Genomic DNA, 21914 nt, shown 5'->3' with positions numbered 1-21914 from the left:
GGTTTCCTTTGCTCTGCAGAAGCTTTTTAGTTTGATATAATCCTATTTGTCCATTTTTGCTTTTGTTGCCTATGCTTTTTTTGGAGGGGGTGGTTACCATGGATTGAACTCAAGGGAACTCGGACACTTGAGCCATATTTCTAGCCCTATTTTGTATTTTATTTAGATACAGGGTCTTACTGAGTTGCTTAGTGCTTTGCTTTTGCTGAGGCTGTCTTTGAACTCACAATCCTCCTGCCTTAGCCTCCCAAGCTGCTGGGATTACAGGCGTGTGTGTGCCACTGATCCCGGCTTGTTGCCTATGCTTTGAGTTTTGTTTTTTTTTTTTAATCCTTGTTCATTTCAGTGACCTGAAGTGTTTTCCCTGTTTCTTTCTAGTAGTTTCATTGTCTTGGGTGTACTGGTGAAAGATAAGGTTCGAGTTTCATAGTTCAGCATATGGACACCAGTGTTTTCCAGCACTGTTTATTTGACTGCTTCTTCTCCAGTACATATCCTTGGTGGCTTTGTTAAAAATTAGTTGACTGTAGCAGGTCGAGGTGGTGCACACATGTAATCCCAGCAGCTTGGGAAGCTGAGGCAGGAGGATCACGAGTTCAAAGCCAGCCTCAGTGAAAGCAAGGTGCTAAGTGAGACCATGTCTCTAAATAAAATACAAAATTGGCCTCGAGATGTGGCTCAGTGTTTGACAGCCCCTAGGTTCAATTCCCGATACCCTCCCCACAAAATTAGTTGACTGTAGATATGTGGATTTACTTTTAGGCTTTCTATTCTGTTCCATTGGTCTATGTAGCTGTTGTTATGTCAACATCACACTTTTGATTACTATAATTTTGTAGTGTATTTTGAAATCAGATAATATAATGCCTCTTGTTTTGTTCTTTTTGCACAAGATTGATTGGGCTATTCAGAATAGCAAGAAATTTGGTTATTGAGCTTTTTCTGGTTCCATATAAATTTTAACATTGTTTTCTCTATTGTTATGAAGAATGTCACTGGTAGTTTAATTGGGATTACATTGAATCTGTAGATTGCTTTGGGTAATGTAACCTTTTTTTTTTTTTTTTTTTGAGAGAGAGAATTTTTTTTATTAATATTTGTTTTTTTAGTTTTTGGTGAGCACAACATCTTTATTTGTATGTGGTGCTGGGGATCGAACCCAGCGCCCCATGCATGCCAGGCAAGCGCACTACCGTTTGAGCCACATCCCCAGCCCGTAATGTAACCATTTTAACAATATTGATTCTTCTAGTCCATGAATACCTTCCATTTTTTTTGTGTGTGTGTGTTCTCTTAAATATCTTTCATCAGTATTTTATAATAATTTTCATTGTAGAGATCTTACACTAATTCAGTTAAATTTATTCTTAGGTATCTTTTGGTAGTTATTATAAATGGGATTGCTTTCTTGATTTAGATTTCAGATTATTCACTGTTGTCATTATAACTATGCTACTTGAGAGCTGAGGAGTAGCTCAGGGTGCTTACCTGGGCATGAGGCCCTGGGTTTGAGCCTTAGCACTCAAAAAACAAAACAAAACAAAACAAAACACCAGAGGAATAATAGTGCTACTGATTCTTGTGTTGATTTTTATATTCTGCAACCATGCTAACTTCAGTAATTAGTTCTAATAGTTTTCTGGTGAAACCTTTGGGGTTTTCTATATATAATAAACTCATTCATCTATAAAGAGTTACATTTTGACTTCCTTTTTCAAATTTGGATATTCTTTATTTCTTTCTCTTGCCTGATTGCTCTGGCTAGGAGTTCTAATACCATGTTGAATAAAAGTGATAAAAGTGGAAATCCTTTTCTTTGTCCAAATCTTAAAGAGAAAGGCTTTAGCTTTCCTTCATTCAGTATAATGTTAATTCTTGGCTTATTGTATATGGCCTTTATTGTATTGAGATATGTTCCTTCTACACCTGTTTGCTTAGCAGTTTTATCATGAAGGGATGTTTATTTTTATCATATCTATTGAGATAACTAAAAAAATTAAAAAATTTAAAAAAATAAAAAATAAAAAAATAAAAAAAATCAAGAGCTGTGTAATGTTTTGAACAACCAATAAAAAAAAAAAGAGATAACTATGTTATTTTTGCCCCTCATTCTATTAGTATGGTATATTTGCCTATGTTGAACCATCCTTTCATTGCTGGGATGAATTCCAATTGATTATGGTGAATAATCTTTTAATGTACTGATGTATTCAGTTTGCTAGGGTTTTTTTTTTGGGCGGGGGCGGGTACCAGGGATTGAACTCAGGGGCACTTTCCCACTGAGCCTTAACCTGGCCTTATTTTGTATTTTATTTAGAGACAAGGTCTCACTGAGTTACTTAGCACCTTGCTTTTGCTGAGGCTAGCTTTGAATTTGGGATTCTCCTGTCTCAGCCTCCTGAGCCACTGGGATTATAGGCATGCACCACCATGCCCAGCAGTTTGATAGGGTTTTTGCATCAATGCTTTTGTTTTTTGTTTTCAATTCTTGGGCATTGATCCCCAGGGGCATTCTACCACTAAGCTGCATCCCAGCCCTTTTTATTTTTTATTTTGAGATAGGGATCTTTTTAAGTTGCCAAGGCTATCCTCAAATTTATGTTCCTGAGTAACTGGGGTTACAAGTGTGTCCCACCATGTCTGGCACTTCAGTATTTCTGTACTTAGAGTATGTAAATATGATTATTAAAAATGAATGCACATTTTATTTTCATTTATTTTTTATAGGCAGTTAAAAGAAGAAAATAACAATGGAAAAGAAAAATTAAGAATCATGGCAGTGAAGAATTCAGAAGTCATGGCACAATTAACTGAATCTAGACAAAGTGTTCTGAAGTTAGAAAGTGAGTTAGAAGACAAAGAAGAAATACTGAGAGAAAAATTTTCTCTGATGAATGAAAACCGAGAATTAAAGGTTCGTGTTGCAGCACAGAATGAGAGACTAGATTTATGTCAGCAGGAAATTGAAAGTTCAAGGGTAGAACTGAGAAGCTTGGGAAAAATGATATCCCATTTGCCAGTAAGTATGTGTGAAAAGAAATGTACTGTACTTGTTGTATCATGGAAAAGAAAAATTTTACTCAAGTGTTTTATGAGAGAACATCATTTTGGAGTTGCTTTATTAGCTTTTAGTTTTGTTCTTACTTGTCTGTACTTTGGCACCAATTTCTTTTCTATTTAATTCCTATTTTTGCCTCACATTTACCTTTCTTCTTCTGTACCCTTTCCTTCTTTCTTTTTTTTTTAAATAGATGAACAAAATGTCTTTATTTTATCTTTATGTGGTGCTGAGTATTAAACCCAGTGCCTCACGTGTGCTACATGAGCACTCTACCACTGAGCCACAATGCCAGCCCTATATACTTTCTTTTATATATGATGCCATATATAAGAATGGCACATTTTTTAAAATATAGCTTTATTAAAATATCACTTATTCTGTAAAATTCAACCATTTGAAATGTTAGTAATTTTTAGTAAATTTACTAAATTATAAATAGTTTTCTATTTGCAGTACTGGGCAAATTTCCTGCATTGTGGTATTTGTTTTAAGACTCTTAATAAACTTGCTAAAAATCTTATAATAATCACCACAATTCAGTTTCAAGTTTCTGCCATCCCCCAAAGATCTCTTGTGTCCTTTTAGAATTAGTGCTCTACCTCCACCACATACCCTTGGGAAACTACTAATAATTTCTGTTTCTATATATTTTTCCTTTCTGGCTGTTTTGAAGAATGAAAACGTAAAAATATGTGGTCTTTTGCACATATTTTTTCTATTATTTTATATTTTTAATATTTTTGAGGTTCATTCATGTTGTACATATCAGTTTTTCATTTCTTATTTATTTCTGAATAGTATTTCATTTCATCTGTTTACCAATTAATGGACATTTGGATTATTTCTACTTTTAGGCTATTATGAATAAAGCTGCTGTGAACATTTTCATAGAAGTCTTTGTCATGTTTTTATTGCTCTTGGGTAGATATCCAAGAATAGAATTGCTGGGTCATGTGGTAAATTTATGCCAAATTGTTTTCCAAAATGGCTACACTGTTTTACATTTTCACCAGCAGTATATGAGAGTTCCTGTTTTTCTACATGCCTGTCAACACTTGTCATTGTCATTTTGCTTAGTGGGTATGAAGTAGTATCACACTGTGGTTTACATTTTCATTTCCTCAATGGCTAATGTTTAGCAACTTTAAATGTAGTTATGAGAATGACATGGAACTGGTTTGGGGGTATAACTCAGTGGTAGAGTGCTTGCTGAGTATTTGAGAGGCCCTGTATTAGATATTAATTATTTGCTAGGATTTTTTTAAACATTTTTTCTTTAGTTGTAGGTGGACACAATATCTTTATTTTATTTTTATATAGTGCTGAGGATCGAACCCAGTGGCTCATGCATGGTAGGCGAGCGCTCTACCTCTGAGCCACAACCCCAGCACTAGGATTTTTAATCTAATGTTTGCTTTTGAAATTAGAAAGTAATCATATACAGATAACTTTCATTTTAAATTAAAATTTTCATATGTGCTTAGAGTTAAGAATTATTTGATATATGACTATGAAATTGATATGATAATATATACTTGATGCTATGTTTCATGAAGTGCTAAGGATGATATAGTTTGAAAAAGTGAACTTTTTTACTTCTGGAGTGTGTAATTAGCTTAGTATTTGTAATGTAGCTTAGCATTTGCAAAATATGGGACACATTGCTCTATCAACTTCAAATGTTTTTAGAATAAATTTTATAGGTAAAACCTTTATATGTACTTTGTCAGCTCTATTCTCCCTCTAAATGCAAAAGTAGCAACTATTCTGAAATTCTTTTGTATCCTTTTCATCCTTAATTTAAATGTTGCCACATATAAATTTCTATATAAATACATATGTTGTTCTCTCTCTCTCTCTCTCTCTCTCTTTTTTTTTTTTGGTACTTGGGATTGAACCCAGGATCCCAAGTTACATTCCCAGTTCTTTTTAGTTTTTGTTTTGAGACAGGGTCTCACTAAGTTGCTTAGGGCCTTGCTAAATTCCTGAGTCTTGCCTTGAACTTGTGATCCTCCTGCCTCAGCCACCAGAGCTGCTGGGATTACAGGCGTGCACCACCATGCCCATACATTTCTCTCTCTCTATCCGTCTACCTATACACACACACACACACACACACACACACACACACACACATATATTTAAGTGTATATTTACTTGTAGTTGGACACAATCCCTTTATTTTATTTATGTATTTATGTGGTGCTGAGGATCGAACCCAGGGCCTTGTACATGCTAGGTGAATGCTCTACTGCTGAGCCACAACCCCAGCCCTTCTTAGTATATTTTTTAAAATACTTTGTGTATCAATGGAATTTGTTGTTTTACTTGGTATTGTAAAATGTAACCATATTAATTTATGTAACTCAAGTTTATCTAACTATTATACTTTTCCAATTATCTGAATTAATTATAGGTTTTCCATTAACCAAATGTTTCCTAATGTACTTGTACATTTTCCTATTGATGGACATTAGGTTGCTTCTATTAAATTTAGACAATTTTTCAAACTTAAAGAGTTCTGAATAAGAAAACAATGGCATCCACATGTGTATTACAATTTACAAACATTTGTTTTTTAAACTTGTAGTTAAAAAGAGAAATACTTGGTTTTAAATCATCCATTTCTAAGCACCAGATGAGTAGTTTGTCAAACAAAGAAGACAATTGCATTGGCTGCTGTGAGGCAAATAAATTGGTGATTTCAGAATTGAGGTATGTTTTTCATATTTTGAATTTACAACAAATAGAATGGTTTTGTTGGAAATTAAATGAAGGTGTTTAGTTGAGAAAATTAAAAAAATACAGAAAGAGGATTGGGATTGTGGCTCAGCAGTAGAGCACTCGCCTAGCGAGGCCCTGGGTTTGATCCTCAGCACCACATAAAATAAAATAATTAAAAAAAATACAGAAGGAAAAGTTCAGAGAGTATTATAACAAATACTGATTCCACAACTAAGATTTGATTCTTCTTAATATTTTGTGATATTTGTTTCAAATCTCTTTCTCTAAATAAAAAATAAAACATTACAGGATGGATAATACCCTTTGATCCTTATTGCGTATCTAATTCTTCCCCTGCTTATCCATTATTATGAATTTGTTGTGTATTTTTCTGTCCATATTGTGAACATTTTTTTTTCTCTTATACACAAATAAAAGTGAACTCTATAGTTGCAGTTTTGCTTTTCTACTCAACATCATTTAAAAATATTTATTTGGTACTGGGGATTGAACCCAAGAGTGCTTTATATCCCCAGTCATTTTTGTTTTTTTATTTTGAGACAGGGTCTCACTAAGTTGCTTAGGGCCTTGAACTTGGAATCCTCCTGCCTCCTTAGTTGGTGGGATAAAAGCATGTGCCACCATGCCCAGACATGCCCACCATGCCCATTTAAAAAAATTCATCCATGTTGGGATAGGTAGAGTGGTTGATCCATGAATAGATTTGGGTGGTTAGTTTGATCTTAATAATTAGGATTTTTTTTCTAGAATGGTGTCAATTTATCTATTCTTTTATTGATAATTACCTTATTTCTAGTCTTTTTCTATTATATAGTTACAAAGAAAATCCTTATACATGGCTCCCTACACATATATATGAGAGCTTCTCTAGAATATATTCCTAAAACTCATATTTCTAGGTTGTAGGTCATCTATATTTTACTAGTTTTACTAGTTTCAATCAAGTTAGAAAGTAGCTAAACTAATTTATAATCCTACTGTTTATATATAAAAGTTTCTATATCCTGCCTAAGAGTTAACTAATATCAGAATTTTAAAATTTTGCCACTTTGAAAGGTGAAAAGTAGTATGAGATATTTTTTACAGAATTACTGTCATATTGGATTCTTTTGTTTTGTGCCAGGATTAAGCTTGCAATAAAAGAGGCGGAGATTCAAAAGCTTCATGCAAATCTGACTGCAAACCAGTTATCTCAGAACATTATTTGTAAGAATAGCCAAGAAAGTGGCAAGTTGACTACTTTAGAAACAGAACCTGTAAAACTAGGTGGTAGTCAAGGTGGTGAGTATATATTATTGAATTATTATTTTTCAATTAATTTTTAAAATTTATATATGACAGTGGAATGCATTATGATTCTTATTACACATATAGAGCACAATTTTTCATATCTGTGGTTGTATACAAAGTATATTCACACCAATTCGTGTCTTCATGTGTGTGCTTTGGATAGTAATGTCCATCACATTCCACTATTATTTCTACCCCCATGCCCCCTCCCTTCCTCTCTCACCCCTCTGCCCTATTTAGATTTTGTCTATTCCATGCTCCCCCTAGGGAGCACTAGATCCCACTATGAATCAGCCTCCTTCTATCAGAGGAAACATTCGGAATTTGTTTATTTTAGGGATTGGCCAACTTCACTTCACATTATCTTCTCTAGCTCTATTTACCTGCAAATGCCATGATTTCATTTTCTTTTATTGCTGAGTAATATTCCATTGTGTATATAATGTTGAATTATTTAATAAATGGTAATCAGAGTTCTTGGCAATACTATTTTATTTTATTCTTTGGACTGAAATACTACAGTACTGGGGATTAATTCCAGGGTTATTCTACCAGTGAGCCATGTCTCCAGCCCTTTTTAGTTTTAATTCTGAGGCAGTGTCTTGCTAGGTTGTTGAGGCTAGCCTCAAACTGGTGATTCTCCTGACTCCTAAGTAGCTGGAATGACAGATGTGTGCCATTGTGTATAGCTGATCTATTTCTTTAAAACACTATCATTAAGGTGGGTATGGTAGCACATGCCTATATCCAGCTACTCAGAAGCCTGAGGTAGGAGGATTACAACTTTGAGGCCAACCTCAGCAACTTAGTAAGACCCTGTCTCAAAATTTAAAACATATAAAGCCTTGGGATGTAGTTCAGCAATAGAGTGCTTGCCTAGTATGTATGAGACACTAAGTTCAACTCCCAGTTCCACAGAAAACAAACAAAAGAAACAAATTAACAGCTGTTTGGTTTCTGTTAAGCACACTTGATAATTTGTTATGAGTAATTATGTTCTGGTAAGAGAGCAAATTATTTCAGAATTTTTGGACTTCGCATTATATTTTTAAAATATATATATATATTTTTAATATTTATTTATTTATTTATTTTGAGAGAGAGAGAATTTTAATATTTATTTTTTAGTTTTCAGTGGACACAACATCTTTGTTTGTATGTGGTGCTGAGGATCGAACCCGGGCCGCATGCGTGCCAGGCGAGCACGCTACCGCTTGAGCCACATCCCCAGCCCCTTAAAATATATTTTAATGAGCTGGGCGTGGTGGTGCATGCTTGTAATACCAGTGGCTTGGGAGGCTGAGGCTGATCATGAGTTTAAAGCCAGCCTCAGCAAATGCGAGGTGCTAAGCATCTAAATAAAATACAAAATAGCCTGTGGTTCAGTGGTCGAGTGCCCCTGAATTCAATCCTCGGTACCAAAAAACCAAATATATTATTGAAATAAAATTTAATAAAATCCAATAAGATGTGCTCATTTTAAATATAAAATTTTGGTAAGTTTTGCTACAAGTGTGTTTTTTTTTAACTTGTTTATACTCTCGGTACTATCACCACAATCAAGACATAACATTTCCATCAGAATTCTTTTTATTCCTTCTCACATTACTTATAAAGGCTCTCCTTCTCCTCCTCCTCCTCTTCCTCCTCCTCCTCCTCCTCCTCTCACTCCCATTCCCAAGGTTTCATGTATGCTAAGCACATTCTTTACCACTGAGCTACCCCCCTCAGCCTTGATTTTATTTTTTGAAAGTACTTTGAATATGCAATGGACTATTACTCAGCATTAAAAAAGAATAAAATCATGGCATTTGCAGGTAAATGAATGGAGTTGAGAATATTATGCTAAGTGGAGTAAGCCAATCCCAAAAAACCAAATGCTGAATGTTTTCTCTGATATGAGGATGCTGATCCATAATGGGGATGGGGTTGGTGGGTAGCATGGGAGGAAACTTTAGATAGGGCAGAGGGGAGGGAAGAGAAGGGAGGAAGCCAGGGGCGTAGGAAAGATGGTGGAATGAAATGGACATCATCACCCTAAGAACATATATGAAGACACGAATGGTGTGACTCTACTTTGTGTAAAACCAGACATGAAAAATTGTGTTATATATGTGTACTATTAATTGAAATGCATTCTGTTGTCCTATATAACAAATCAGAATAAATAAATAAATTTAAAAACAAAAAAGAAGAAAGTACTTTGAGACTTTGTTTATTGGCTGGCATGTCTTAGTGTTCTAATTGCTCTTGAAAAATTGTTTATTCTGTGATTGTTGGGTGGGATTTTTTTTACTATCAATCGTAAGGTTGTATTTAAGTTTTCTTTATCCCTAAGGATTTTCTGTGTATTTATTCTGTCAATTACTGAGAGACTGGTATTGAAATCTTCAGATATATCTGTATGTGTGTTTATTTATCCTTTCAATTCTGTCAATTGTTGCTGCTTGTATTTTGAACATATTATATACATATTATTTGAGATTGTTATACCTTCTTCTTGAATAGACCCTTTTATTATATTAAATGTCTCTTTTAGTTCTTAGTAATACTTCTTGTAGGAACGCTGCTTTGTTTGAAATAAATATAGGCCCTTCAGTGGTGGTTTTTTTTAATCATTTTTTTCATCCTTTGAATTTGTGTCTTTATAGATAGTGAGTTTCTCATAGAAAGCATAGAATTGGGGGCTAGGGTTGTGGCTCAGTGGTCGAGCACTCGCCTATCATGTGTGAGGCCCTGGGCTCCATCCTCAGCACCACATATAAATAAATAAAATAAGGCTAAAATTAATAAAATAAAATTTTTTTAAAAAGCATATAATTGGGTCCTGCGTTTATATCCATTCAGTCAGTTTTTGTGTTTTAAGTAGAATTTTATTGGGGTGTTTAGATTGCTTATAGTTAATGTAATATTGGTATTTGGAGGGTCTAATCTATCATTTTTTAATGTTCCATTTTATTCATTTTTTTTGCCTTTTTTGGGGTTCAAGTATATTTTAGCATCTCATGTCTTATTTCCACTCTTGATTCATACACTATACTCTTTGTATACTTTTACTTTTTTTAGTGGTTGTTTGCCCTGGGTATTAATAAATATCACAATCTATCTTTAAATACAAAGGGCTGTTAGCATTAGAAGTGACATAAAATTATGTATCTAAGTAATTAGAATGGGAAGAGAATGATGTGATTAGCAGAGGGAATGGTGGTCATTATAGGTAGTGATAAATATAATGTGTCATATAGTCTAACATCTAAGAATAGAGTCAATGTCATGGATAGCTTAGAAAGTAAAATATTGTGGAGATGGGGGATTGATGGGAAATAGCCTCTTATCCAACCCTTGAGGGCAAAGTGTATCTCTCCTTGTTTCCATATGTGTATTCTTATATAATCACCTACATTTTGCCTTTTAAAGTGCTCTTGAAAATTCAGGTATTGTGGAGTAGGAGAAGGTATAATGTTTATAATGGAGAGAAGACATAGTCAGAAAGCTACCTGTGATAAACCTTAGTAGTTTTTAAAATTTCAGTGTATTTTCTTCAGCTAGTTTGTAAGTAAGGAATATAAGACTAGAAAGGGTTCACTGTGTGTACCTTTTGAACCTGTATCTACAAATAGTACATAAAAATATTCTTAATGGTTGGATGCAGTGGCATACCCTATAATCCTGTGACTTGGGAGGCTGAGGCAGGAGGATGGCAAGTTCGAGGCCAACCTTAGCAATTTAGTGAGAACTTATGCAACTTTGTGAGACTCTTTCTCAAAATAAAAAATAGAAAGCACTAGAGGTGTAACTCAATGGTAAAGTACCTCTGGGTTCAATCTTCACTACCCCTTTAAAAAAAAGTTCTTAAACTCAAATTGTCCTCATAAATTTTATGATTATCTTTAGTTTAGGGGAACAAAGCAACTTTTTTAAAAAATAAAGCATTTTATAATTATTTCTATTAAAAATAGTATCTTAAAAAGTGGGAAGCATTCTTAACTTTCTGGTATAAGGAATAGTCTTTAGATACCTAGTAAAATAAATGATTCAGAAGAGCTTTTTCACTCATTGTTATATATTTAACTTAGAAAGTGCTTTATTTACCATTTCCTTATTGCATGTCTCCTTCTACATTCTTTTTATTCTTTAAATCAGAAACTAAACTTTATGGTTAAATATTTCAACTATTTATATTTATTTTTGTATTTGAAGTTTTATCCAGAAAATTTTTCCTTTTGTGTTCATCAACAGAAATTATAAAAGACCGCAATCAACAGACTATGAACAAGCAATATGAAAGAGAGAGGCAAAGACTTGCTACTGGAATAGAAGAATTACGTACTAAGCTGATGCAAATAGAAGCTGAGAATTCTGATCTGAAGGTTAACATGGCTCACAGAACTAGTCAATTTCAACTGATTCAAGAGGAGCTTCTAGAGAAAGCTTCAAACTCTACCAAACTAGAAAGTGAAGTAAGCTTCAAATTAGCTGGGCACGTGTACTAAGTTTGAAGATAGAAAATACCTTGTGGGATTTTGTAACAATTTAAGTCTAGATTTATAAATTTTGCAAAATGGTACCACATAGATATATATTGGGGACTGAACCTAGGGGTACTTTAACACTGAGCTCCATCCCCAGCCCTTTTTATTTCTTAGTTAGAAACAGTATCACTAAGTTGCTGAGGCTGGCCTTAAACCTGTGATTCTACTGCCTCACCCTCTGAGTCCCCTTCAACCATGCCTCTGGATTATAGGCATGTGCCACCGTGCCAAGCTTTAAACTATTTTAGAAATTATATTTGGAAACATGTTATTTTAACTTAAATTAAAATAGGAACATGCTCCCTATTGGCTAAAAGGTCCTAAATTTGGTGAAACTAATACTGCATTGCAGTTTATTATTTCTTCCACAGTATAAGTTGGCAAGGTAAATGCAAATTTACAAGAAGAGAATTTGGGGTCTGGGGCTGTAGTGCTTGCCAAGCATGTGTGAGGCACTTGAGTTCAATCCTTAGCACCACATAAAAAAATAAATAAAGCATGCTGTCCATTTACAACTATAAAAATTTTTAAAAAAAAAAGAAGAGGAGAATTTGGATTATGTAGTTGAAAGAAAAGAAGTGGTAGAGGATTTAAAATTTTAGCAAACATCAGAACTATTATGGTAAGATTGTAATCAATGACTGAGTCAGTTTCAAAACAGGAGATGGAACCTTTATTCACCAGCAAAAAGGCAGACTGCAAGTCTGCACTCCTCTAATCCCTAAGGGGATTAGAGCGAATCTTTTATAGTTCAAAACCACAAATAAAGCATATCAGTACATTTATCATAAGTGGTTGTGGCTATGATTCCTGAACAAAATCATGAGGTCTAAAATCATAAGCAAATGGGAAAGTGGGTCAAAACGACCCTAATTGAATACAATTTAAAGAATGGTTACTAACGTCTAGACAAACATTCTATGCAGTTATGGTACATTGCACAAGTTTAGTATATAAGGACAGAAAGAACAGTTTTACCATTGTGTTGCCGGTATGCTATGCTAAGCAAGCCTTGGTGGGTTCAGAGGTGGGGTTTTCCCATGAGAGAAGTCACAACATGGAGTCTTAAGGTAAAATGGAGTCTTGTTTAGTCATTGCCCATTATAGCTTGGCCCATAATAAAGCCACCTAGGAAGCCTCTCAAACATGTACATTTCTGGGTACTATTCTAACAATTTTTATTCAGCAGGCTTTGGGTATGGCTCAGAAATTTACATTTTTTTTAAAAACTGCATGTGAATCTGATATAGATATACTATGGATTGTATTCTGAAATGTTTTATGAATATCTGATCTTGATTTTCACTTAGGAAAGGATAAGGATGCCTCATTAGGTAATTGCAGACCAGGATTACATGGTATGTATTAGATACTCAACCTTCAGGCTTACGGATGAAGCCTGCGATTTTTTTTTAAATTTATTTTTTAGTTTTTTTAGGTGGACACAATATCTTTTATTTTTATGTGGTGTTGAGGACCGAACCCAGCGCCCCGTGCATGCCAGGCGAACACGCCACCTCCACATCCCCAGCCCAGGATTTTTTTTTTTTAATATTTATTTTTTAGTTGTAGTTGGACACAATACCTTTATTTTATTTATTTTATTATGTAGTGCTGAGGATTGAACCCAGGGCCCTGCATGCACGAGGCAAGCACTCTACCGCTGATCCACAACTCCAGGCACCATAAGGATTTTTTTAAAAATATTTTTTTTAAATATTTTTTTAGTTGTAGATGGATACAATATCTTTATTTTCATTTATTTATTTTTATGTGGTGCTGAGGATCGACCCAGGGCCTCATGCATGCAAGGCAAGCTCTCTACCACTGAGCTACAGCCCCAGCCCAAGGATGTTTTTTAAATGTCTAATTTTGTGTCTTAATGTTTATAGTCAAGTCCATGGAAAAGACTTGTAAGATAGGAAATTCAGTTAATAATCGAAAAGGAGATTTAGTGTATAATTACAGGCTGCCACTTAGAAAATTCTCAAGTACTGAGATTAATAACTTAAAAAAAATAACAGAATAGTCTTGTTGAACATTAAAATTCAGAAACAGAAAAAGAAGAAAATAAACATTGATAATTCTACCACCAGAAATAACTACTGTTAACGTTTTGCAATATTAATTTCAATCTGTAAGAACTACTTTTAAAAAAATGGGTTAGGAAAAGGTAGAGACCTCTGAATTCAGTCCCCAATAGTACAAGGAAAAGAAAAAAAAAAGAAAAAAAGGATTAGGATGCAAATTAAATTACTTATGTATTTCCTAATGGAAGGAGTGATATGATATGCCTGGCTTCCTTTCACTATTTTTTTTTTAATTTTTTTTGTAGTTGTAGATGGACAGAATGCCTTTATTTATTTATTTTTTTTTTGTGTTGCTGAGGATCAAACCCAGTGCCTCACACATGCTGGGCAAGTGCTCTGCGGCTGAGCTACTGCCTCAACCCAACACTATTTATTTTTTTTCTAAATTGTCACTTGTTTTAATAATTACATGAATTAAAAGGTTATTCACTTTGTGCCTTAATTGTTTATTACCATAAATTTGCCCTATTTATCTAGACACAATGTATTTAAACTTCAAAAAGAGGAGCAAGTATTTGATTTTAGGATGTATATTCTTAAAAAATTAATTTTATACTTTATTGTATTTTCAGATGACAAAGAAATGCTCTCAGCTTTTAACTCTAGAGAAACAGTTAGAAGAAAAAATAGTTGCTTATTCATCAGCTGCTGCAAAAAATGCAGAACTTGAACAGGAACTTATGGTAAAATTTACCTTTTTGCTACAAGTTTACTCTGACTTTTAGGTACTGGTGATAGCTTGTTTGTTTTTGTATCATTACTATAAAACATACTAAGTAGGAAATTAAAAATTCTACTGAATTTCTTGTCATTCTTTTTTTTTTGTTTGTTTCTGTATTTTCAAGTTAATAGGCTAATACAACAAGTTGTTATTCAAGTTTTGTCTTTTTTTTTTTTTACACAATACCTTTATTTATTTATTTATTTTTCTGTGGTGCTGAGGATCGAACCCTAGCATCTTGCACATGCTAGGCGAGCGCTCTATCACTGAGCCACAACCTCAGCCCCTCAAGTTTTGTCATTTTTATCTTAATAAAATTAAAATAGTATTTTTTTAATATGCTTCTTTTGGGGTGTGGTATTAGGGATTTAATTCAGGGGCACTCGACCGCTGAGCCACATCCGTAGCCCTGTTTTATATTTTATTTAGAGACAAGGTTTCACTGAGTTGCTTAGCACCTTGCCGGTGCTAAGGCTGGCTTTGAATTCGTGATCCTCCTGCCTCAGCCTCCCGAGCCACTGGAATTACATAGTGTGTCACTGTACCTGGCTTAGTTATATTTTAAACCTGTTTTATATTTCTAGGAAAAGAATGAAAAGATAAGGAGTCTAGAAACCAATATCAATACAGAGCATGAGAAAATTTGCTTAGCCTTTGAAAAAGCAAAGAAAATTCATCTTGAACAACATAAAGAAATGGAAAAACAGATTGAAAGAGTAAGTAATGCATAGTTAGTGATGAAGAGAACCTCATTACTAGCACAGTATTGGTTATTTTGTAGGTGAGGAAACAAGGACAAAAAACTTAGCAGCACTATAATTATAATCTCACTTCAGATCCATTTTATAATGCTCATTTTTTGTGATGCTAGGGATTGAACGTATGGTTTCATACATGCTGAAAAAGCATTCTACCCTTGGGCTACATTTCTGACCCACCAATGCTTTTCTTTTTTTTTTTTTAACTTTTTTTTTTTAATGTGTGTGTGTGAGAAAGAGATAATTTTTTTAATATTTATTTTTTAGTTTTTCGGCGGACACAACATCTTTTTTTTAATATGTGGTGCTGAGGATCGAACCCGGGCCGCACGCATGCCAGGCGAGCGCACTACCGCTTGAGCCACATCCCCAGCCCCACCAATGCTTTTCAATACAATATGCTTTCCATTTCAACTGTAATCATCTTTTTAAAAAAATATTTATTTATTTATTTTTAGTTATATGTGGTGCTGAGGATTGAACTTAGTGCCTCATATGTGCTAGGCAAGCATTTTTCCACTGAGCTCCAATCCCAGCTCGGGGCACTCTTAATGTTGAGTTAAAGGTAAAAATGTTATTGGGGCTGGGGTTGTGGCTCAGCGGTAAAGTGTTTGCCTAGCCATGTGCAAGGCCCTGGGTTCGAACCTCAGCACCACATAAAAATAAATGAAATAATGGTATTGTTTCCAACTACAACTAATAAATAAATATTTAATTTAAAAAGTAAAAATGATATGATACAGAGAACACAAGACTAAATAAAAAATAGAAAATTTGAATGAGCAAATGGAGGTGACAAGAAGAGTGTAAGCTTAAGTATAGAGCAGTAGATATTATTTTCTCTGAGTAAGAGAAAGAAAAACAAAAGATTTGAGAAAAATACTGAACAGAGTTTAAAGAACATTATCAAACGTTCTAACATTCTTGTCATCGTAATCCTAGAAGGAGAGGAGCATGAGATTTGTGCAGAAAAATATTTGAAAAAATAAGACTGATAGCTTTACAAATTTGATCACAGAAAAAATTTACATTTTCAACAATATCAAAGAGAATAAAATCAGAGAAGACTACTTTCAGACACATCAAAATCCTTGCTGAAAACTTAGAAAAAAAAATCTTTAAAGCACCAATTGAAAAAAAATAAATGAATAGCAGGAAGACCAGTAGAACAGAGGAAGTGGAAAGGGGGGAGGAAGGGAAGAAGGAAAAGTGGAAGTACCAAGGAACAAACTGAAGCAAATTATATTCCATGCATGTACGTATATGTCAAAATGAGCCCTAGTCTTCATTTTTTTTTTGAGAATTTAACTTTATTTTATCTTTATTTTAACTTTATTTTATCTATTGGTTTTGTATGGTACTGATAATTGAATCTAGGGCCTTACCTTTGCTATGCAAGCACTTTACCTAAGAACATAAAAAAAGGATACAGCTCAGTTGGTAGAGTGCATACCTCATATGCACAAGGCCCTGGCTTCAATCCCCAGCACCACAAAAACAAACAAACAAACAAACAAATAAAAAAACCAGGGCTGGGGTTGTGGCTTAGCTGTAGAATATTTGCCTTCCACGTGCGAGGCCCTGGGTTCGATCCTCAGCACCACATATAAATAAATATGTAAATAAGTAAGTTGATAAATACATACATACATTCATACATACACACACAATAAAGGTATTGTGTCTAACTACAACTGTAAAATAATATTTAAAAAAAAAGAAAAAACCTTGAAAGCAGCCAGAGATAAACATAAATAAATAAATAAATAAATACGTGTACACACACACACACACACTCTAAAGGTATTGTGTCCAGCTACAACTAAAAATTAAATATTTAAAAAAAGAAGAAAACCGACGGAGGGTCGCATTGCCTGATCTGCGGACCGCCCCGCAGCTGGAGTCTGTGCCGCGCGCTCGGAAGCGGCGAGGTGCCGGAGCAGGAGTGCAGCGATGCGGATTCTGGGGGCTCCTGCCAGTGGTGCAATGGCCGTGCTTAGTGCTGAGTTCCGGCTTTGAGACAGAGGAGAGAAGCGGTCCAGTTCGATTCTCGACACCGGTCGGACCACGGAGGAGGACAGCAGCCGCCATCTTGGAGAGCTGATGTAATCATCCCTGTTTTCTACTGATCTCAGCTCATTCAGCTACGGAACAGGTGATTTCAGGCTGGTATTTGCCTGCGTCTCGCAGACAGATCGCTCAGGCTCGGGGCTGGAGAACCTGTGGAGAATACTCCTTGGGGCTCGCTCCTGGCAAGGCATGCGCCGGGCTCTGAGCGGCCGGATTCTGGTTCCCCGGGCTGCTTTGGCCCAGGGCTGGGGAACCTGCGGAGACTGCGTGTTGAGACCAGCTCCAAGTGGAACGTGGGCTGAGCTCGGGGCGGCTGGGCTCTGACTCCCGGAACAGTTTTGGCCCGGGGCTGGGGAGCGCGCAGGGACTGTGTCTTTGAGCCTGCTCCCAGTGGAGCGTGCACCGAGCTCGGAGAGCTTGGAGCGGCCAGGCTATGGCTCCCGGGGCAGCTTTGGCCTGGGGCTGGGGAACCCGCGGGGGTCGCTCCTTGGAGCCTGCTCCTAGCGGAGCGTGGCCGGGATCGAAGAGGCCGGGTTCTGGCTCCCGAAGCTGCTTTGGCCCAGGGCTGGGGAACCTGCGGTGACTGCTTCTCGGTCCGGGTCCTACTGGGTGCTGTGGGGGCCAGGGGGGCAGAGTGGAGCTGCTGCCTGCGCCCAGAGCAGGCCAAGTGACCCGCCGGCGTGGTATCACGACACCCCAACTGCAGCTGGGGCCGAAGAGAGTAGCCGCCCACGCCTAGAACAGGACCAGCGACCCGACTGCGCGGTAGCCAAGTCACCCCATTTGGAGTAGGGGCTGTGCAGAGCCGCCGTCTGAGCCTGCAAGGTAGGCAGACCTGCGACCCACTGGCAGGACAGGCCCGGTAGCCTGCCAGCGTGGTGGACAAGTAGCACCGAGGCAGTCACGTCACACTGGTTGGAGTGGGGGTGGAGCAGAGCCGCCGCCCGTGTCTGGAAAAGGCCCAGCGACCCGTTGGAGAGGCAGTCAGGTACCCCCACTGGGAGTGGGGTCTGAGCAGAACTGCCGCCCGAGCCCGCAAGGTAGGCAGACCTGTGACCCACCGGCGGAACAGGCCTAGAGGCCTGCCAGCATGGTAGACATGTCACACCAATTGGAGCAGGGGCCGAGCAGAGCCGCCGCCCACATCCGGATCAGGACCAACGACCCGAGGGTGTGGTAGTTAGGTCACCACAATTGGAGTGGGGGCAGAGCAGAGCTGCCACCCGCGCCCGCAGGGTGGGCAGACCTGCGACCGACCAGCGTGGTAGACAGATCACCCTAATTAGAGGAGGAGCACAGCCACTACCCGCCCTGCAAGGGAGATTTCCCAACTATACAAGAGCAATATAAATAAATAGGGGGAAAATTTCAAAAACACAACAGTTTCACCAAGCAGAAAGAAACGCGAGCAGTATGAAAAGACAAGGAAAGAAAGGACCACAAGCAATGCAGGTCAACTCAACTTTAGAAGAGGTAATAGCTGCAACAGATGGAATGTCAGATAGAGTTCAGGATATACATGCTTCAGATGATCTGGACTCTCAAGGAAGACATGAGACAGCAAAATCAGACAATGAAAGATCACTTTGACAAGGAACTACATAAACAAATCCAGGAAGTAAAAGATAATTTCACAGGGAGATAGAGGTAATAAAAAACAAACAAATAGAAATCCTAGAAATGCAGGAAGCAATAAACCAACTTAAAAATTCAATTGAGAATACTACCAGCAGAGTAGATCACTTAGAAGATAGAACATCAGACAATGAAGACAAAGTATTTCAACTTGAAAAGAACATAGACAGCTCAGCAATCTGCTAAGAAACCATGAGCAGAACATCCTAGAAATATGGGATAACATTAAAAGACCAAACTTAAGAGTCATTGGGATACAGGAAGGCACAGAGCTCCAAACCAAAGGAATAAACAATCTATTCAATGAGATAATACGAGACAACTTCCCAGATTTGAAGAATGAAACAGAATCCCAAATCCTAGAAGCCCACAGGATGCCGAATGTGCAAAATCATAAGAGATCCACACCTAGACACATTATAATGAAGATGTCCAACATACAGAATAAGGAGAGAATTTTAAAAGCTACAAGAGAAAGGAAGCAGATTACATTTAGGGGTAAACCAATCAGGATAACAGCTGATCTCTCAACACAGACTCTGAAAGCTAGAAGATCCTGGAATAACATATTTCAAACACTGAAAGAAAATGGGTTCCAGCCAAGAATCGTGTATCCGGCGAAATTAAGCTTCAGGATGGAAGATGAAATTAAAACCTTCCACAATAAACAAAAGTTAAAAGAATTCGCAGCTAGAAAACCATCTCTTCAAAACATCCTTGGCAAAACATTACAGGAAGAGGAAATGGAAAATAACATTGAAAACCAACAGTGGGAGGTAGGACAGTAAAGGGGGGAAAGTAATCAAAGAGGAAAACAAATCAGGTTTAGTAACATTAATAAACAAATATGGCTGGAAGAACAAACCATATCTCAATAATAACCCTAAATGTTAATGGCTTAAACTCACCAATTAAGAGACACAGGCTAGTTGAATGGATCACAAAACAAGACCCAACAATATGCTGCCTACAGGAGACACATTTGATAGGAAAAGATATACATAGACTGAAGGTGAAAGGTTGGGGAAAATCATACCACTCATATGGACTGCGGAAACAAGCAGGAGTGTCCATACTCATATCTAATAAAATAGATTTCAAGCCAAAGTTAATCAAAAGGGATAAAGAGGGACACTACATACTGCTCAAGGGAACCATACACCAACAAGACATAACAATCATAAATATATATGCCCCAAACAATGGTGCAGCTATGTTCATCAAGCAAACTCTTCTCAAGTTCAAGAGTCTAATAGACCACCATACAATAATCATGGGAGACTTCAACACACCTCTCTCACCACTGGACAGATCTTCCAAACAAAAGTTAAATAAGAAAACTATAGAACTCAATATCACAATTAACAACCTAGACTTAATTGACATATATAGAATATACCACCCAACATCAAGTAGTTACACTTTTTTCTCAGCAGCACATGGATCCTTCTCAAAAATAGATCATATATTATGTCACAGGGCAACTCTTAGACAATATAAAGGAGTAGAGATAATACCATGCATCTTATCTGATCATAATGGAATGAAACTGAAAATCAACGATAAAAGAAGGAAGGAAAAATCATGCATCACTTGGAGAATGAACAATAGGTTACTGAATGATCAATGGGTTTTAGAAGACATCAAGGAGGAAATTAAAAACTTCTTAGAGTTAAATGAAAACACAGACACAACATATCGGAATCTATGGGACACATTGAAAGCAGTTCTAAGAGGAAAATTCATTGCTTGGAGTTCATTCCTTAAAAAAAGAAAAAACCAACAAATAAATGATCTCATACTTCATCTCAAAATCCTAGAAAAAGAAGAGCAAAATAACAGCAAAAGAAGTAGAAGGCAAGAAATAATTAAATTCAGAGCTGAAATTAATGAAATCGAAACAAAAGAAACAATTGAAAAAATTGACAAAACTAAAAGTTGGTTCTTTGAAAAAATAAATAAAATTGACAGACCCTTAGCCATGCTAACGAAGAGAAGAAGAGAGAGAACCCAAATTACTAGCATACAGGATGAAAAAGGCAATATCACAACAGACACTTCAGAAATACAGAAGATAATCAGAAATTATTTTGAATCCTTATACTCCAATAAAATAGAAGATAGTGAAGGCATAGATAAATTTCTTAAGTCATATGATCTGCCCAGATTGAGTCAGGAGGATATAGGCAACCTAAACAGACCAATAACAATAGAGGAAATAGAAGAAACCATCAAAAGACTACCAACTAAGAAAAGCCCAGGACCAGATGGGTATATAGCAGAGTTTTACAAAACCTTTAAAGAGGAACTAACACCAATACTTTTCAAGCTATTTCAGGAAATAGAAAAAGAGGGAGAACTTCCAAATACATTCTACGAGGCCAACATCACCCTGATGCCTAAACCAGACAGAGACACTTCAAAGAAAGAAAACTACAGACCAATATCTCTAATGAACCTAGATTCAAAATTCCTCAATAAAATTCTGGCGAATCGGATTCAAAAACATATCAAAAAAATTATACACCATGATCAAGTAGGATTCATTCCTGGGATGCAAGGCTGGTTTAATATACGGAAATCAATAAATGTTATTCACCACATCAATAGACTTAAAAATAAGAACCATATGATCATCTCGATAGATGCAGAAAAAGCATTCGACAAAGTACAGCATCCCTTTATGTTCAAAACTCTAGAAAAATTAGGGATAACAGGATCATACCTCAACATTGTAAAAGCAATCTATGATAAGCCACAGGCCAGCATCATTCTGAATGGAGAAAAATTGAAGGCATTCCCTCTAAGATCTGGTACAAAACAGGGATGCCCTCTCTCACCACTTCTGTTCAACATAGTCCTCGAAACACTGGCCAGAGCAATTAGACGAAAGAAATTAAAGGCATAAAAATAGGAAAAGAAGAACTTAAATTATCACTATTTGCAGACGATATGATTCTATACCTAACAGACCCAAAAGGGTCTACAAAGAAACTATTAGAGTTAATAAAT

At 36.4% G+C, this 21914-nt stretch overlaps 1 protein-coding gene across 1 annotated transcript in view; it reads left to right on the top strand.

Annotated features, from left to right (window-relative positions):
- Positions 1 to 21914, top strand: part of CCDC18 (coiled-coil domain containing 18) — a 115673-nt gene that overhangs the window by 25396 nt on the left and 68363 nt on the right. The window contains exons 10-15 of the mRNA XM_081307403.1: positions 2728 to 3019; positions 5652 to 5776; positions 6930 to 7087; positions 11336 to 11556; positions 14291 to 14401; positions 15024 to 15155. Of these exons, the coding sequence (XP_081163529.1) occupies positions 2728 to 3019; positions 5652 to 5776; positions 6930 to 7087; positions 11336 to 11556; positions 14291 to 14401; positions 15024 to 15155 (1039 nt within the window). The remainder of the gene's footprint in view (positions 1 to 2727; positions 3020 to 5651; positions 5777 to 6929; positions 7088 to 11335; positions 11557 to 14290; positions 14402 to 15023; positions 15156 to 21914) is intronic.

Source organism: Spermophilus citellus (genome assembly GCF_964194105.1).
Source record: "Spermophilus citellus genome assembly, chromosome: 9".
Taxonomy (NCBI): domain Eukaryota; kingdom Metazoa; phylum Chordata; class Mammalia; order Rodentia; family Sciuridae; genus Spermophilus; species Spermophilus citellus.
This window is presented reverse-complemented; position numbering and strand designations above follow the sequence as displayed.